At 40.6% G+C, this 19,939-nt stretch overlaps 1 protein-coding gene across 1 annotated transcript; it reads right to left on the bottom strand.

Annotated features, from left to right (window-relative positions):
* Positions 1-1,773: 1,773 nt before the first annotated feature.
* tgfb3 (transforming growth factor, beta 3) lies at positions 1,774-19,878 on the bottom strand. Its single transcript, XM_088002875.1, has 7 exons — positions 19,061-19,878; positions 10,386-10,549; positions 8,762-8,891; positions 8,506-8,613; positions 4,726-4,891; positions 4,026-4,179; positions 1,774-2,733 (listed from the first exon to the last, which is right to left on the bottom strand). The coding sequence occupies exons 1-7, from the start codon at positions 19,404-19,406 to the stop codon at positions 2,575-2,577; spliced, it is 1,227 nt and encodes a 408-aa protein (XP_087859001.1). The 5' UTR covers positions 19,407-19,878; the 3' UTR covers positions 1,774-2,574.
* Positions 19,879-19,939: the final 61 nt, after the last annotated feature.

Here is a 19,939-nt window from a genome sequence, read left to right as displayed (position 1 = left end):
TGGATTAAATTAAATGTGGAAATTATTGTCATTATGCACATAATTTATTTTGTAAAAAACAAAACTTGAAAAATCTAATTTTTGGCAAATTTCTGTTCTAAAACCAACAATAAATTGCAAATAGGGTTATTTATGGATTAGCAGTATCATTTCCTAGTCCTAGTAGTTCTTCAGGGTTTTTTTATTTAGATTTTTATTCTTCAGATGTTGGCTGCTTTTTACTCATATGCACTCAGTAGCTGACCTTTTCAAACAAATATTTCTGCTGTTCTTTCTTATGAGTCATTCAGCCATAAATTCACTGTTAAACTGAAAGGACAAAGCAGAGTTGTGTCTTCATAACATACAAATTGGTAAAGAACCAATTTTGACTTAGTTCTGCAAAGACTTAGTCACTAATTCTTGGCTCACAGTGGATAATCCATCTCTCAGGACTTTTGTCAGGTTTTTACTGGATCTTTTTCTCCTGTTTCTTTAGATTTCAAAAAGTAATTTAGGCCTTACAAAACATTTATCCACTTGTCTCTATTTTTAAGGAAACACTGCCACATTAACCATCATTATCAAATACAGAAAACGTCTAAAGTCCAAAGAAAAATCTTCAGAAAGCCCAAAAAATATTGATCACAACCTCTTTGGGAAGTCACGTATAAAGAAACACTGCAGTGTATGTTAATTTAATGCAGAACATGCAGATCTAAAGTGTTTTGCGAAGTATTAATATCCCTTTAACTTTCTCTCTCATCTTTTTGTCACGAGTAGATAAAAGTGATGCATGGTTCATGATCTGTTCATTTCTATTCTGTCCCTTTACTCGGATTCTCCTAAATAAGATCCAGTGCAACCAACTAACTGCCTTCAGAAGCCTTCTAATAAGTAAACAGAGTCCACTTGCATGTGATCTCTGTGTAAGTCCAAGCGGTTTGTTAGGACTTCAGAGATTTATTAGACTTTATTAGTGAGCAAACAGAGTTGATATGGAGATGGATGAATGCTGGCCAATCGTGGAATAAGAAACGACTTTGGACTGGGCTGAAGGTTCAGCGTCCAGCAGGACAACAAAACCCAACATGCAGCCAGAGCAACAGGGAACTGGTTATAGATAAAACAATATTCATGTGTTTAAAATGATCCAAAGTCAAGATGTTAATCAGACTGAATCTGTTCTTCACAGACACTGTGCAATCTCACTGAGCTACTTTGCACGACGGAATGGGAATAAAAAAAAAACACTACAGTCTCTCCAGCATAGATGTGGTTTTCCAAATGTGAACCATGCATCCCTCTCCTTCCATTTCACAATTATGCACTTCTTTGTGTTGGTCTATCACATAAAATCCTAATAAAAACATTTAAATTGTGATTGTAGCGTGACCAAATGAGAGAGAATCCAAGGGGTATTTTACAAAGTACTTATTGTAATTATTGTACTTGGGAGCACATGGAGAGCTCAATCGAAGTTTTATTGTGGAGTAAAAGTCACTTTCTGTTTGACGACTGAAATACTTGAATTTTGTGCAATGTTTTCTCTAACGGTTATTTTTGCACATTTTGTAGTTTTCAAAGCAGCGCAGTAATGTAATGGGTTGTTTTTGTAACATGTGATGAACGTCGTGTTGTGTATTAATTACCCTTGAAGCCAGCGCTGGCATGTTACAAGACTCGATGTTGTTCTGTGATGTGTTTTCCATAACCAGACCGTAGCATAAACACTGGATTAAATATCAATAAATAAACTGTTCGTGTATTTGTCCAAAAAATGATATGGAGCTGTCCGATTGTCATTCTTTAATTAAAAAAAAAACAACAAAAAAACAAAACAAGAAAAAAAAAGTGTTTTCATGAGTAATAAAAACATTTACAGTTTGTGATCTAGTTGAGTTCATTTAGTGACATACATCAGCTCATATAACAGAAAGGCTTCACTTTTAAAATGATCCCTGGAATCACCCATGCTGTTGCATTACAGAGGTAAACATGACCACAGCATTACTAAGATGAAATAACGATTGGATTCCAGCATGTTTTCTTTTTTTTTTTTTTTTTTCATCTCTATTATTGATTTTACTAATCAGCATGAACTCCTCAACAGACAGTGTGGGGAGCTGTGGCGTGCACAGTGCAGCTTCCAGGTTGGATTTCCCGTCATGTCCCAAAGTTTCCTCCCTGCAAGCACATCACCATCTCGTCCTGCCGCTTTTCGGCGCATGCTGAGTCCAGTTCGCGTTCTCAGTCTCGTCTTGGTTGCACACGTTTATTGTCCTTGAGATTTCTAACGAGAAGGTCGTTCTTGTTCCTCGTTCAGTGAAAACAAAAGTCATGTGAGGTACAGGCTTTTCAAAAATGCTGTAATAGTTAACAGGACAAAACACGAGTAATACTGATGTCAGTCACGGTGGGAGTGGTCTCTGATAACTTCTGGTAAATGGAGATCGCCGGATTGCTTTTTCCTTTTGGGCAGGGCTGAAGCGGAGGCGAGGTTGGGGCTGGGTTGGGGGATCGTTGGAGGACAAATTGCATCCTGCCCAATTTAAATTCCTGCGAGGCGTCTCCTCTCTGCGGGGTCCCTGAAGCTTAGCTGCACTTGCAGGACTTGACAACCATGTTGGAGAGCTGCTCGACTTTCGGGGAGCGTCCCACGTAGTAGAGGATGGTGAGGGGCTCCAGGTCCTGAGGAACGCAGCAGGGTGAGGCGGAGGCTTCTGGGTTCAGGGTGTTGTAGAGGCTCAGCAGCTGTGGAGGGAAGATCAGCAGTGAGGCTTTTAAAGGCTTTTAAAAGCTTCACTGCTGAGGAGCAGTGATGCTTGTAAAAGTACCCACCCGCCTTTTAGTTAAACTGCATAGCATTAATGGGGATTTCTGTTTTAGACCAACACAATGTTCTGTTTTACTGTGATGTGAAGCAAAAAGTAGGTATAATTCTGTGTAGGGCTGAAACGATTAATAGTATTAATCTTGGTGAACCAGTTATTGAAATAATCAACTAATTTAATTGTTAACTTAAAGTAAACAGACTCAAAAAAGGCCATGTGCTGAAAGAATAACAGTCAGAGCCACAATTAAGTCAAAACTGTAAAAAGAAAAACAAACATTTTGCATGTAAGATAACCAGAACTCCTTAGGTGGAGTAGTTTTAGCTTCATCTGGCTCAAATTGTGTGAAAAGAATCCCACTAAGCACCTTTTCCAATCTAACTGTTAATCAGTTAATCAAACATCATAATCAACAGATCAGCCCTACACTGTAGTGATGCAAAGTTGAGCAGAAAGGGCTGAGCTTGTCACATGTTGATGTCAAAAGTATTTTATTTTAGCTGCAGATGCATCCTGCCCTACAAATGATCAAGCGATCCCAAAAGGAATGCTGTTGTTGCATTTTGGGCAATAAATGTTTATTTTCTCATTTAATATCTGAATTATTTGTATTTTTCACCTTTTTTTAATTCATAATTATAAAATAAGCTTTAGTGGTTAGCTAAAAAAATCTGTAGAATCTGACCTTTTTTTTTATCAGATTAATCGAAGAAGCGTCAGAATAACCAAAAGAATAATTGATTAAGATAATTGTTACTTGCAACCCTAAATCTGTACAAACAGAAACCTCAAATGGGTGCCAAACATTTGTTTTCATCCCCCTGAAATTCTTTCCTGAGATAAACCTCCACTCTAGTCTCAAATCTTCTGCACCCTCTTGCAGGATTTCTTCTAGTATTGCATCCGTTTTCTCATCATCTCCCACCAGTTCCCCCATCCTGCTGAAGAAAAGCATCAGAACAGCATGATGCTGCCACCACCATGTATTAAGGTAAACATGGCGGCAACATCTAGGTCAGTGATGGCAGTTTTGTTTTGTTGTTAATAGGCTAAAAAGTAAAATTTGAATCTCATCTGACCAGAGAGGCTTCCACGTGGTTTGCTGTGTCTCTTTCATGAAAATTATGTTCATATGTCTTTTGTGTTGGCCTATCTCATACAATCCTTAAAGTTTGTGTGAAAAAGCAGCTGTAAAAGTCACATTTGACTCACCGAACTGTGGGTGGTGTCTGCACTGCGAAGGTAGGGACAGGGACCGGAGCAGTAGTTTGCAAAGTAGCCCTCGGGTTGGTGGATCCACCGCCAGCCCAAATCCTGACGGAAATTAATATATAGTGATCGCACACAGCAGTTCTCCTCGTAATTGCTGCAGACAAGAGGGGAGAGACAGGATTACGTTTGATTTCCAGGTAAAGCGATTTCATAGTTGCACAGACGTCCTCCCTGTGCCCTCAGTCGGAGAGGAGAGAGAAGTTCAGAAATTCCTCTCCTAGGTGTGCCCTTATTTTCCCTCTTGGAGTCAGCCCAGGTGTCTTTGGTGCTCGCCTGTCAGCCTGATGGAGGAAGTGGAAAGCTGAGGAGACGGTTTGTAAGAGGAGGTAGCGTTCGCTGGTTCTGGGACAGATCCCGACTTGTATCAGGTAGTACCCGTGTCATGCTTGTCTTGTTGATCAACAAGCTATATTTTGTGTGTTATGTGCCAACATGCATTTGAAATGACGGCTGATGTTCCCACTTTTGTGGCTTTGGCTGTTCCACTTTTTTATAACTTAGCCTCCTATCAGCTGTTTCCAGTTCTCCCTATTTCAAAACAGGCACCGCAGCCACACAGATTGCTTTACAAAGTTTAACACAATGAACAATTGTGCGAGCAGCCTTTTACAATTTTCCAGAGAGAGAAAATGGGCCTTACTTGAAGCAGTAATTGGTGTCGAGTGCCCGCTTTCGCCTGCGGGAGGAGGAGTGAACGTCCAGCCTGTGGGGAGGAATCATCATGAGGATGAGGTGAGGGTACGGCTGCTCCTTCTGCTCCTTCTGCTCTTCCTGCTTCTTCTGATCGTTGTAGTCTCCTTCCATGCCTGCAGGAGAAAGTTACGAGATTTATAAAGATAGCTTTGGTTCAGCAGGAGGATATTCTGCAGGCACAGCTTCACTCATTCCTGGCTCACTGTTTAATCCTTTCCCAGAGTTCCTTCACATTTCTCCTGTAAAACATCCAGACTTTTTCAGATGCACCAATTTTCTAGATTCTTTTTAAAACATAAAACACTGAAGTTCACTTTTAGTTTATTTTCTGGAATGGAAGAACCCGGGAAAAAACAAAAAAACGAGACTGGAAGATGGGAAAACACAAGAAATGGATGCAAGGAGGAAACGAGGAAAGAACAGGGAGAAGGGTAAGGCAGAAGGAAAGAAGGAAGCGAGGGACAGAGAGAGAGGGAATGATGAAGGGAGGGGGGAAAGAAAGAAGAATGCAAGGTCTTAGAAAGGAAGAACAGAAAGCAGCAAGGAGGGAGGATAGCAAAGAAGGAGGCAGGTGAAGGGAGGAAAGAAGAAAGGACTCAAGGAATGAAGATGGAAAGAAGGAAAAAAGAAAGACATGACAATGGAAGGAAAGACTCAGGGAGAAATGAGGCAAGATGGAAGAAAGAAGAAAAAGCCACAAGAAATGAAAGAAGAATGGACACAAGATATGAGGGACATGAAGGAATGAGGGAGGAAGGGAGAAAGCAACAAAAGGTCAATTAAAGGAAAGGCATAACAGAGTAATGAAGTAGAGAAAGAAGAATGGACAAGAGGAACAGAGGGAAGAAAAGAAGGACACAAAGAACGGAGGAACACAACAAAAGAAAGTGAAGATGGTAGAAAGAAAACAGGAAGAACACAAGGAAAAAAGAGATGGCAAAGAGGGAGGGACAGAAGAAAAGACTTTATTCGCAACAGGAAAGTGAATAAAGTCTAGAAATATAACGTCTTTTCCTACCCACTTTGTTTTTCCACACTTATTCAGAACGGTAAAACATTAAAATCTAACTTCATGCTTTTCAAGACTTTTCCAGGCTGCGTAGAAAACCCTGCTTTCTGTTTTTACGCTGCTGCCGCCAGCTTCCTTCTTTCCCCTCCGTCCTCCTCACTGGGCCCGTGTCTGCTCGTCCCATCTACCCCTGATAGCTTAAACAGTTCATATCTCAGGAGAGATGCTGGTAGATTTGCACGGCCCTCTTTAATTTGGGGCCAAACGTCTGCGCCCCGTCGCAGCGCATTCCTTGTGGTCAGGCTAGTCAGGAGTGTTCCCAGGACCGAGGGCCTGCGGGCCCCAGAGCTAAGTATGATACCAGATCATCTGTATTCCCATGCTCAGTGTCTGTCTTCCTTTAAGAAATGACACCCATCATCTTTGTGAGGATTACTGGATGAAGAACATCCTGATGAACAGACTACAAGTCACTTTTTATGAGTGTTTTTGATGTAAATCCCCAGCCCGGTTCACATGTGAATTAAAATGCCTAAGTCTTAAACAAAAGGGCTAAATTGGGCCTTTGAAATAAACTGCTCATGAAATCGACAAATGAAAATCATCCGGAAACTCAGCCCAAATCGCTCTAATCAGAATAAACCACGTTTTTCAACAGTGCAGTGATGCCTATCTTTAATATTAGACAAATTAAACGTAATTCAAACAAACCGAGTGATTATCTGGCTTCTGATCGGGAACAAAAACTGGCGGGGCCACCTTATTGGCTTTGAGAGATCAAAAGCAGAGACAAACCCTGACCAAACACAGACTCTGCGACCACAGTCTGGCCAAGGAGACTGGACAACACGGGAAATCCTGGATCTGTACGCAGCCGTGCACACAACCCAAGATTGAAACTGAGATGCTTCAAAAAAAAATTTATTTAAAGCGGCCGTCGCACGCTGGAAACCTTTTCTTCTCTGCAGACTTTTTTGTGCATGGAAAAAGTGTGCAGAGGTAAAAAGAAAAGAAAAAAAGGCACCACAGAAACCCCTTCTTGAATGCAGGAGACAACTGCTTAAAATATTTGTTCGTAGTCTGGTTGGTCTTTCTAAAATGTATCTAAATCAATATGAAAAGCAAAGGCAGAATCCCAGAAACTGTACTGTAATGTCTGGAAGATTGAGCACCAATCTGTATGTTTCTGACCAGACTAAACACTTCCTGTGACCTTTTGTTGCAAAACTGCTTAAACTGTGATATTATTGACTTTCTCTGATCTTTCTGTAGTAGTACATTATCTATGGCCACTGTTTTGGTTTGGTTGTGGAAAGTGCCTGGTAGTAGGAGAATTCCCACCCCTTCAACCACAAATTTCACAGAATTTTATTGGGACTTTGTGCGAGAGACCAACACAAAGTGGTGTGTAATTGTAAAGAGAACTGAAAATAACGTTTTGGCATTCAACATGTTTTTGCATTTCTATCCCTCTGGTCGTGTACCGGCAAATTTTGCTGCAATCACGCATCAAAAGAAATATATTTTTACCCATTATTCTGCGTTAAAATAAGACTCAGCTTAAATTTGCAGAGAATATTTATATACATCATCATCAGATGTGCGTATTGCTGCCAACAGTCACCCCTGCAGATTCTCCCACCTGAGCAACAGCACTCTGCAGCTCCTTCAGCGCTACCATGGACTTCAGCCATATGTTGGTGTGTTTGTACCATACTTTCCATTTTTTGATGCACTGAATTTTATTTAGCGGAGTAAACGGAACTGGAAACATCCATGGCATACTTTTCAGATTTGTATTTGCACAAACATAAATAAAACTATCAATCTTTCTCCTTTTATTTCAAAAGTATGCATTTCCCTGCAAAAGAGTGAACCAAAAACCATTAAAAAAATTTTAATAAGTACATAATGCATTTTTAAATTGCATCATTAACTAATCAATCAGTGTCAGTGAATCAGTTTTAATTGTGATATAAAATAAGAAAAGGAAAAAAAAAATCCTGTTTGTACTTTGAGGAACTTTAAATTAGATACTTGTTGTTAAACGTTGGCAAACCACAGCAGTAAGACACTAAATCAAACCACATCATTCCACCTAAATGTCACCAAGTTATTTTATGGATAGATTAGATAAAAGTCAGCGTTTAGTTTATTTTATTTTTCAGCGAAGCACACTTATGTCAACATATATCAATAACACAGATTGATATATGTTAAGTGATATTTCTGCTGCTTGTGACAATTATGGATTACAGCAAATGACGTAAAATTATGCCCTTATTCTGCTTGCTTGTGTAACTTTCTCAATCACTCATTTTCCTTTCACTTAATTTTCCACTAGCATGCGTGAACCTAGAACTCTGTGAACAGCCAGTTGCTTTAGCAATGACCTTTTGTGGCTTATCCTCCATGTTGGAGGGTGCTAGTGGTGGTCAGCAGTCATCCCCTTCTGCTGTTTAGCATAAAAGTAACATAACATTTCTATTCAAAAAATCAGTTTTATTTTTAAATGAACAGAAATAAATGCTTGAAGTGCATCACTCTGTGTGTAGCAATTCTATATAACATGAATTTAAAATTAATTTGCTTTTCAATGACATGCTAAATATACTGTGATGCACTGCGTGTGACTTTAAGTCAAATAGCTGAAAGCGTAACAAGCTCCAAAACCTTTTCCCCCCATCATATCACTGATGCAACCAAAAGAAGACTCACCTTCAAATTTGACTTCCAGCAATTCGTTTATGTTATCAACGATTTCACCGTTTTTCCTGAAAGTGTGGCAGGGACAGTGCACACTGATCTCCAGGCCAAGATTAGTCTCTGAGGGAACATCCAGAACAGAAAGATCTAAGTAGATGACATTTTTTCCTGAGGAAATTACCCTTAATCTCTCCGTAAAGCTCTTATCTTTCTTACAGGTGTGTAAGAAAAGCAAGGCAGAGAGGAAGTTCGGAGGTTTCCAACTCACTTCCGTACATCAGCCATTCCCTCACGGTCTCAGTCACATCAAAGGAGATCCACTCAGGAGTGCCCTTGGTCAGGACGTTCTTGCCCCCGATGAAGCGGTGTTTGACTTTTGGGTCGTCTTTCTGGAGGATCTGTGAAGAAAGCTGAAAATATAACCTGGTTGCAAAAACCTTGGGCAACCAAGGCTGTCTGTCTGAGCCAGACTCTCCAGGATGCCTCAGGCTAAAGCGTCTACTCTGCATGGAAAAAGTGACTCCCTGTGTTGATATCCCCATTTTGCAACACTGCAAAAACACCGAGTATTTTTGGCCTAGTTTCTTAGTACGCTTGAAATAAGAAAACTAACTTACAATTATCTTTTCTGTAAGATATCACAGCTTGTTTGAAGTTCATAATTCCTTATTATTTATATATAAAAAGTACAAGCTCCACTGGTAGGTTATTTCACTTATAACATGGGGAAAAAGTCTTGTTATTAGTGAAATAATTTGCCAGTGGAGCTAAAACTTGACTAAATTGACTTAAAGCAAGCTTCTATATCTTGCTGAAAAGCTGCATGTAAGTTAGTTTTCTTATTTAAAGCACATTTTGACTAGAAACTAGACAAGAAATACTTTTTGTCTAGTTTTTGTGTTCTTGCTGTGAAATGAATTCCTGTGTGTACCAATGAGAAACTGGCCATCCTACTTGGCGGCCACTCAGCATCACACAGTTCAAACTAAACATCTTTAAGGGCATTTACAATAAACAAAACCATTAAAGAAGGAATTCATATCGGCACCAGCAGTTTTCTGGAAAGAGGTGTTTATGTGTGGGGGAACAATCTGTTAGAGTGGTGGGTCTGAGCCCTTGGCCCCACAGCAAGGGCTGTGGATAACCAGGTTCCTGAACATTGTCAGCATCTAATCTGCCTTCCTCTGGGACCGAGGGGCCGCTGTACTGCCAGCATCAGCCGTCTGCCAATCAGATCCTGCCTGAAAAGTGTGGGGGCGGTTGAACGGCTCCATTTACTCCCACCGGTGGGTGACCCTGCCTCTATCTCCTCCCAGGCCCCTGGAAATAATCTTGAGGGCCTGACAGTCTGCGTTCAAGCGCTGGCCTGAGCTTCGCCTTAGAGACGGTATGTAGTCCGGAGACGCTTGTCTTCCTGGCAGGAAGTGTTGGAACCTGATCATTACTCCGACTCTCTAACAGGAAATTAATGAGGAGGCAGAAAAATATATATTCATGCCACCCCACGCACAGACATCAACCATATGGATGTTTCAGCAGACTTCAAAGATTATCATAAACATAAAACACAGAGGCAGATATAAAAGCCTCCTTGATCCAGCATGTATGGACAACTGCTGAGATTAGAAGCTGAAGGAGACGAAAGCGCAGAATGTTAATGTGGTTGCAGAAGGTTTTAAAATGTGTCCTGATGTAGAAGCCATTGGAATATAAGCACATGGAATAATGATTAGCACGTGAAGAGGAAAAAGGGAGTCAGACTCCCCAAATATAAATGTTTTCATCCTTCCCTGTGACCTACACGTGGTTTAAGAGAGAAACAGAGCATTTTACTCACCCTTTCCCCCTCCCCACCTGTGCTCTGCTAACAGAGGAACTGAGGGCTCACGCACCTGGTAGAGCTCAATCCTCTGCTCGTTTTTCTTGGCATTGGGATTGTGGATCCGCAGGGCGCGAAACTCAGCCCGGAACAGATTGGTGGCATTCTTCTCCATGATCGACACGTTGAAGCGGAAAACCTTGGAGGTGATACGATTATTGCAGTAGGAGAGGTCATCTGCAGGTAAAATGAACATTGTAACTCATCATTTAAAAAAAACAAGCAAAAAAAACAAGCAAATAACATATTTTGAACTTTGAAAATATACTGTTTTCATAGTATTTCAAAGCTGTACTTTTGACAAAAAAAGAAAAAAAAAAACTCCACACTTTTGTAGCCACGCATTTATTTTAACATCGAGTGCCATGTCTGGACGATGACGCGTCATCTTGATCCACATTGTCTGACTGACTAATGTTCCAGACAGTTTTCAATGTTGAAAAGAAAAAAAATTTAATGGGAATCTACTGAATGAACGTGCAACTGCTTGTTGGAAACAGAAAAAAAAGAATAGAGTGAACAATTTTGTTATGAAGATCATCAATGCAGGCAATGTCAGTGAGCTCCTTGAACTAAACAGACGAAGATGATCACAAAAACAGTCTCTGTTGGACACACTTTTTATCCCAGGATTTAAAAACATCTGGATTTATGGACATTAGGAAAGAAACAACCAAAAGTCACATATTTTGCCACAGATCGATCAGATAGCTAAGGCATCAAGTAAACAGCCAGACTACTGATGTGATTACAGCTGTATGTTATGAGGACATTTTTATGCACCAATAGTTATTTATTTATTTATTTTTTGTTTCCTTTTTATGCTTCTTCTGTCTGGACAAAATATCTGGTCATGTCCTGTTAAATCATCAGCTGCTTAATGACGTTTTCTCATATGATCCTGCACAATTACCTTTGGCTGCAATTGGTTTTCTCTGTGTCTGAGTCAAATGAAAGAGTGGATTTTTTTTTTATTGAAGCTACAGTCTTAACACTTTAACTTCTCCTCCACCTACCACATGCATAGCATTAGCTTTTGGGGCCAAATAACATATTGTGTGGAAACGAGACGCATACAGACTTGAGTTCATCATGACTTAAACATGTTTGATTATGTGGAGAAAAGTGAAAGTTGAACAGTCACCAAAATTGTCACTGAAATCGACAGTTTTAGTGATGATAATAATGCTGGTCAGAAGTGGAGCAGACATGAATTTTTGTGTTTTAAATGACAGTTTTTGCTACAGTTGCTTGTCACTGTGGTGAATTGCGAGTAGACATGGGTCACCATAAGGCCTCTTAAAGGCCTTCAACAGGGTGCCGGTTGTTTAAGTCTTTAAGCTGCTGCTTACATGGCATTTCTCATGACTTGTTCCTTCTCAATGAATGAATCATTAGATCTGTGGTAGTTCTTGCAGGAATGGTGCACTGGCCAAACCCCCCTCAGCCAAATAAATGCAGGCAATTATCTGTTTTCTTTTCCAGCAGAAAGCAGGTAACCTAGTTTCCCACTGCACAAGCACTGAAGTTGTAGCAAACTTGTTCAGGGCACAACTGACAGAGAAGATGCATGCTAGTTTGTAGTTTTAATGCCACCCTGGCCAACTGCCCATGTAGCCCATATCAAAAAACGCCACTGCATCTCATACGAGGGTTTCAAGATTCTGACTTTGCTATCAGTGCTCTTCTCTTCTGTTGGCCATTAGGTTATCCAATAATGCCTAAGTTCTGCTCTCCAAACGTAACGTCATCACTCTACAACAACTCTTGGCTGCCTCCTCAGCTGCCTTGTGCTCACTTATTTTCTTTCATGCTTTTTTTTTTTTTTACATATTTCTAGATTTTGGTCATGGAAATAAGTAAAACTATTGTGAACTGCAGCCCTGGACACAATTAAAAAGGAGAGGTTGTGGAAAAAGATGTCATATATAGGTTTTTTAAGGCAGTCTGTTCACGTGAGATCTGAACATCTTAAAGCAGTTTGCAAAAAAATAGTCATATACTTTTAACTATTATCACAAACCATCTGTTTCTGCTTTGTGCAGTAGGAGTTAGCAGCAAGTTAAAATTGTGAAATGAGAACCAAATGGGCCATGTGGTGGTGGAGCAGGCTGCAGAGGGACAGCACCTCGCTTCTCCTCCTACAAGCACTTCAGCTCAACAGGTGCTTTGAAGCCTCAAACAGAAGCCAAAACTGTTATGAACTCAGAGATTTAGCCGGAAACAAGCATCTGCAGGCGCCGGAGCAGAGAAATACCAGAAACGCCGCTGAGGACGGAGATTTCAGGCCACACAAGGCCGGGTTATCAACACAGACGGAATCAACTCAAAGGGTGACTTCTATCTGAAAAGCTTCCTGTTATACTGAAGCCCCCCGCACCCCTTTTTTTTTATTCCATTAAACCACGTAGGAGTTTATTATTTTAACAGGCAAAGCACATGCAGCGTTGAGCAAAACAAGCACATAGCAAACGTTTTATGAGCCAAGTGGAAACTGTCGTTTACAGCCAAGCTTTGGCTAATTTATTACCTCAAGCTTAAGCTTTATTACCAAGCCTCGGATTATGCTGGTGGTTGAAAGGCACAATGCGCCTTTAGCTGATTTGCACCTCGAGCAGTTTCGGGACGAATGGAAACTCGGAAGCTGGTTCTGTGTCATGCAAAAGGAACTTGCACATCTTCAAGTGTCTGTACTTCATTTGACCCATAATCCTATTTCAGTGTCCTCCCAGTCATTATGTGGTATTTCCATACAATTTTTTTTTCTCAACTTTCCCTATTTATAGACGACCTTTTCCGTGTCTATCCCCAGCCAGATATCTGTCCAATGTTTTCCAGACAATCTATGAGGAGGAATCCTCAATAGCCTTTTCCTCCCCTCACTCATGGCCCCGTTTCTCCCCCCATCCTCCCTCTCTGCCTCCCCCACAGAAGGTGGAAAGCCCCACTTTGAGGGGAGATTTGAAATTCTAATCAAGTCTTCGGTTTCCTTTTGGATGACCTCATTTTTCCCATTGCAACGCTTTTAGGATTTCAAATTACGACTTATTTTTGCCAGAGGTCTGAGTAGTAATTCGTTCCATCTTGGTGAGTGGAGAGAATTGTTTGTGTAATTAATATGAGATAGAATCGTTAATTTCTTTACTCTTTACTTCTTGTTTTCAGGTTGAAGCTCTTTAAAGAGCGCCAGAACGCGGAGCCTGAAACCGTTTGAGGCAGCACAGATTTATATCAAAAAGCTTCTTCTGGGTCTAATTTTATGGCTAAATCCACTGTCAGAAATGAAAACCAGAGTGAGACTTATTCAAAGTAAACAAGTTAGATCTAGTGCTGTCTGAAAGTTAGTGTTGAATATTTGCCACTAAATCAAGTTTTAATGGTATTTTATGAATGTATTCTCATTGATCCCTTTGTAAAAACAGACAGTGCCTGGCAGAAGTATTCATAGCCCTCGAACTTGTCGCAATTTTGTCATTTTACCACAAATTTCCATGTACTTCTTTCAGATTTTTTTAAAATGGTATTAAACTTCCAGCTGAGTATAATTAAACTGCTTTGAGCAACAGAAAGGTGGCGCCATCATGCTGTTTACTTTAAACTGCTTCTAAGAAGGGATGTACGATTCACTATTTTCAGTTCTGATACCAATACAGATATCGGAGGTTTAATATCGGCCGATACTGATCCAATACAGAAGAACAGCACTGAATTGACTTAAGACATTTCTTTTTCTTTTTAACTGAAACATAAATGTACTGAATTAGAAATTCATTTGATTACTCTGCACTAGAACAGCATACTTAAATACACCGATTACTTCACAAGCTTGGTCAAACATGTAAAAACAACACTTTAATTTACTTTCATTTGTCCAGTCAGTGTAATGAGGAGTATAAAGGCCAATGTCAAATAAATAATAAACTGGAACTGACAAAAACGACAGGTTGACCACCTTAATTAAGCATGTAAAAAAATATTCTTTTAAACAGTTCACAAAGCGCTTTTAGGAATTCTAAATATTATTTAAAATAAATAAAGCAGAGCACAAAGCATAGAACCAGACTGAGTAGATCTGCTCTTATGGATTGAACACACTATCACATTGCAACTGCAAATGTCAAATGATTTTCTTGTCATTTTGTCAAATTTGATTTTTGTCAACTATGCAAAACCCTGTTTGTAGCAGAATAGTATGTGTAGCAGAAAACACCATCCTCATGGTGAAACAAGGTGGGGGCAGCATTATGCTGAGGAGATGCTTTTCCTTAGAAAGGGACAACAAAGCTGGTTAGAGTTAATAGGAAAATTAATAATTTTTTTATTCCAGAATACATATTTTATTCCAGGATTTCATTCAATCCTGGAATAAAATGTATAGATTCACTTTCCAGCAGGACAAAAACCTAAAACCACAGCGGGAGCTAAGGAGGAATGGCTCAGATTAAATCATATTCCCTTATTAGAACAGTTAAAGCTGCAGCATGTAGCTTTGATGAAAAAAAAATAATTTTTTTTACGTATTTATTAAAACTGTTGCTTTGTCGTAGTATAAGAGAAATAATCTGTCAAACAAAAATCAAGCTCTTCTGCCTTTTCTCAGTGGTAACTGCAGAAAACAACCCATCAGAGCCAGGAAAAAGGTCAACACTGTCAATCAAGCTTATGAACCTGTTGCTCACACCCTCCCCCTTTGCTCTCTGCTACACTGCAGCATCTTCCAGACAGCAGAGCCTGCAATGAATGCTCAGACTAGCTAGCATGGCCTCCGATGACAGTGGATAAATGGTTTACCTGGAACAGAAAGTTGCTCCTCCACCATTAATTAGTACACTGGGTAGCGAGTACACAAGATTGATTGACAGACAGAGCTCAGGCCCCTCTCGTGGCTCCGGTTGGTTGATTTTTGACAGGCACCGGTGCATTTAGTAGCTCAACCAACTCATGTCACACTGACATAGTGACAGTTTTGACAAATATATAAAAACATTTTTTTTTAAAAAATCAAAGTTACATACAGCAGCTTTAAAGTTTAAACTGAAATCATGTTCATAATCTCTGGCTGAACTTACAAGACATGTTGAGATGTTTTTCATACAATCTGACTAGACCTGATCAATTTTGCAAATAAAATAAAAAAATGAATGTTTAAAGACTCCAGTTTGTAAATGCGAGAACCTTTAGAAGTTCTTGAGAAAGACTGCTGAAAGTAATGTATCCTCTTTCTTCCCTCTTATTGGAAGAAAGAGAACGAGTATGATTATAACCCAATAAAATGAAGAGATCTGAATACTTTTGCATGGCTCTGAATACAGCCAGTGCCTGAGCATTTATTTTTGGCTGTTTTATTAGCTCACTGAACCCAAGTTGGCCACGCCCCGATGACATCAGCCACACCTCACAGCCTAATGCTCATCTGCTGCGGAGCTTCCTGATGTACACTACCAGGAGTCACCTCTCATTGCCCTTTTGCCCGGAGGATATTCAGTGATGTCAGCCTCTCCAGAGCTTTGGGGAGATAAACAAAAGAAATCGTAATCATAAGTCTGCAGGTGCTATCCAGCTGCTGTGGTGTCTAGCGCTCATAAAGCATAGCAGTGATTTCTTTGGAAATGTATTAAAGTTTAACTTTGAGCTCTATTATCCATTGAAATTCCTGCATCTGGATCCTGTATTTGTTTGCATTACGTTCTCTGGGAAAGGTTTGATTTTGTCCCACAAATAAATTGAGGTTTTAATATAAAGCAATCAAACTTTTCATCACGGAGACGTTCTTATGTCTCCGCTTCATTCATCAGATACCGACTGCTGCAGATGAGATAATGTGATGGCCCTCCGCGCACAGGAAGAACAACTTTTTCTTCCGACCCCCCCCCCCCCCCCCCCTCGGCTTGATTAAACATGAGGAAGCAAAATTGTGAACCTGTGGGAGTTGGTTGGAGAGATGCTGTTTCCCTGGGAGAAGGCCAAAGACCTCTGTCTCTGTTTGTTCAGATGACATCATCTTTTTACTATCCCATATATCAGATACCCCTGCTGTCCTCAGCGCAAGTCCTCATATTTTTTACCGGCCCCAGCACTGAGTCAGTGATTGGCTTGAAATTTCACTGAAGCTGCATGATCCAATTTGCAAGGCATGGTGGAGTCGGTATCCTGCCGTAGGTCGCGCTTTAGCTTGGCTGTCTCCTTTCCTTCAGCTGTGCACACTGGTCTTCTGACAGCGGCTCTGAACTGCTGCCATGTCTGAATTCTGCTTCTTCTGTGTACTCATAGATGGCAGAATGCGCTGATTTCCATTGGTAGTAGTGTCTGGAGCAAGTGGTGCATTAAAGTCTGGGAGAAAGGTTTCTGTTTAACTTCTCAACTGTGCTTGAATTTGTTTTAAAGAAAAGAAAAAAAAAGAGAAGAAAAAAGTAAAACTTGACCACTTTCCCAAACACTCCCACCATCCAAAAGCGGTGCATGTAAAAGTCATTATATCCAGCTAGAAAATGAACTACACTGTAAAATTATCAAGGTGACAGACATTATGTTGTGCTGCTTGACGAGCTCCCCGTGAAATTACATAATGGGAAGGGGAAAGAAAAGTTTTAATTAATGTGTTTTTGGCATCATCTGATGATCTGAGTAATATCTTCCTTGGACTATTAAGCTGGGTAAAAGTGTTGCCAGCGGTAAATCAGGTTCACTTCTTCTATTATCACCTAGAGTATATGGCCCAGTACAGTATGATGTGTCCTGGGCACCAGGCCATCTCAGATCCCACTCCTTAGACCTCTGTTTGTTTTGGGAGCTCCGGCTACCTCTGACCAGTGGATAAACCCCGAGTTGTGTATTTTGATTGTCAGAAGCACTTTGCGGGACCCGTGAAATGGATTTGATTCAGGACTTGTGCTGCGGCTCTGCTCAGTGTCACAGCGCGGCATAAACACCTGTTGATTTCAGAATGGTATAACGCCTACACTCTGCGACCTCTGACCGTGAATGGGCACGGGTCCAAACGGCGCCTCTCCGGAGAGTCGGCCTCTCGCCGAGCTCCTGCTACTGATTTATGGAACAATCAATGGGCCATAGTTTATACAGGAAATACCAATATGGATGAACAAGGGAATTAGATCATAACACAGAGGTACTCAAAAGAAATAGAGTAGGGGGAAACAGAGGTGAGCTGCAGTGGATGAAAAATATCAGGGCCAGAAAAATGGAAATGAGGTATTAGAGTTGGCAACAAAGAGAATATTTAACAGCCTGAGAAATTTCCTCACTTTGGAATGTGTCAGACATAAGCTGGAGTTCCCAGGGCTTTGGTGTGAGGTATACGTGGAATGGTGCTCATTCCTATTAGACTGTTTACTTTTTCTCTCTCTTTTGCACAACGCTCACCTAATCGCCGGAGCGTCTGTGTGTAAAACTGCACAGATCCTGTAATGCGCCTGGTTCTTAAAACTGCTTTTCACAGCTAATAATAATAACCGTATGAAACACAGAGTTTAGATTATTACATAATTTCCTTTAGGCCAAGATTTTGATGAAAGTTGATCACCCTGATGAATTTGAAACAGTAAAAATGGAATTCCACTAACATATTTATAGTTTTTTAGGCGATGAAATCTGACATCTGGAAAGTTAAAAATATCTTCTTCACATTTGGTCACATTACACACACACATTTCAATGTGTTTTACTGGAATGTAATAAAATTATACTCATTCAATAAACTTTTGGGCTACATGAAACAAAAATGAAACACTGCACATCACCGTAAGCCCACAATCCCTTCAGCTGAACACGATGGAGGCAGCATGGTGCTGTGGGGGTGCTTTTTTCAGGACGATGCTGGTTAGATTTAAGGAAAAAAATAGACAGGGTATTCCCAGAAGACAATAAGAATGTCTTCGAGGTATGCTATGTATTCACCTCCCCTTCCGCTGACACCTCTAAATAAAATCTACTACAAGTCATCACCTTTAGGAAACACCAAATTAGTAAATAGTTTGCATTTGTAGTACTTCTCTCTGCTATTCTGTTGACAAACCTGCAGGTTGCAATAAACCATCTATGGGACACGGCAAACGTATGAGAGGAGCTTTGGTCAAATAAGCTAAAATCAAACCCTTTGACTAACGGGGAAACTAATTGCTGTGAACATACCATCACCAGGGTGAAATATGGTAGTGGCAACACCATGCTGTGGGGATGTTGTTGTATGTAAAGGACAGGGAAGCTGGACAGAGTTGATGGGTAAATATTGGACAAAAATGGAAGAAAACCTGTTTAAAGCTGCAAAGGATCTAAACTAGCTGTGGAAGTTCACCTTCCACTAGGCCTGACCCTAAATACACAACTATGGAATGGATTAAATCAAAGTAATACTAATGTGCTTGAGTGGTCTAGTCAAAGTCCAGAACTAAACCCGATTCTGACCAAGAGGGTGGGTAAGACAAAAAGTCAGACATTTCAGACTAATATTTGAAAACTATGCTGAATTTTGTTTCCACTTTACGCCTTTATGTTGTTTTTCTTTTACATAAAGTGCATTACAGTTCATGCTTGTAGCAGGACAAATCTTAGCTATAGATAATAAGCTTAGATGATCTCTGATTAGTCTGACCACCTGATGAATGGAAAACAAAATCAAATCAAAGTTGGTCGGCGACTCTCGGGTCTGATAGATTGAAAATTAAAACTCACTGTTTTCTGGTGGACCACTGATCATGTTGAACTTGTAAATCTCTTTGGCGTAGTACTCAGTCTCTGTGTTATCCTGGCCGCAACTCTGCTGCCGGTCCCTTCCCAGCTCCTCTATGAGCTCCCTGGTGCTGTTATACAGGGCCAGAACCTGAAGCGGCACCTGGCTCGGACCTGTCGTCTGAGGCGGACTCGTCATCCGGAGTTTGCTGAGAATCTGTCCCCGGACCGCCTCCACTCTCTTTTTCTTTATGTGGTCGATGTCCACGGTGGTGCAAGTGGACAGCGAGAAAGTCATTGTCACACAGTTTGACAGGAGGAAAAACAGAAGTGCTTTGCCCAGATTCATATTTCAGTCTGAGTTCACTCAGAGCCGCAGCTTGTCAAGTAAAAGAATAAAAAAACAAAACAAAAACAAACAAAAAACAAACAAAAAAACAACAACAACAACAATATATCAAGTCAAACCAGACTCCGATTTCAATAGAATCCCTTTTTCTATTTTCAATCAGGTCGTGAGTGAATTATGTTCCTGGAGGAATCCCATTTTCTTAAGTGCTATGTCATCTTAGCAAAGTGCGCATTTGCGTGGGCGCAAATCCGTGCCATTTTGGAATATAACCACAGCTCTTTATCAAAACTGTTAATTACACTCTTCATCCCCCCTGGTCCCATTCAGGTATGTTCCCCCTCCCTTTGGTTGTGATTCAGATGGAGCCAGTCCCTGCGCCTTGGTTCAGTTTCTCCATTCCACTCGGCTCTTTTCATCCACTTTCACGCCTCTGTTATCTCGCTGTAGTCCAACCTCAAACTCGCTCAGCTTCTCTCCTCTCTCACTCATGCTTTATAGTCAGAGGCTGTGACGCTTTCTGAGGGAGGGGC

The sequence above is a fragment of the Poecilia mexicana genome, unplaced genomic scaffold (genome assembly GCF_051168715.1).
Source record: "Poecilia mexicana isolate PSO_F unplaced genomic scaffold, ASM5116871v1 scaffold_22, whole genome shotgun sequence".
NCBI lineage: Eukaryota > Metazoa > Chordata > Actinopteri > Cyprinodontiformes > Poeciliidae > Poecilia > Poecilia mexicana.
The sequence above is the reverse complement of the archived record's forward strand: the minus strand, read 5'-3'. Positions and strand labels throughout refer to the sequence as shown.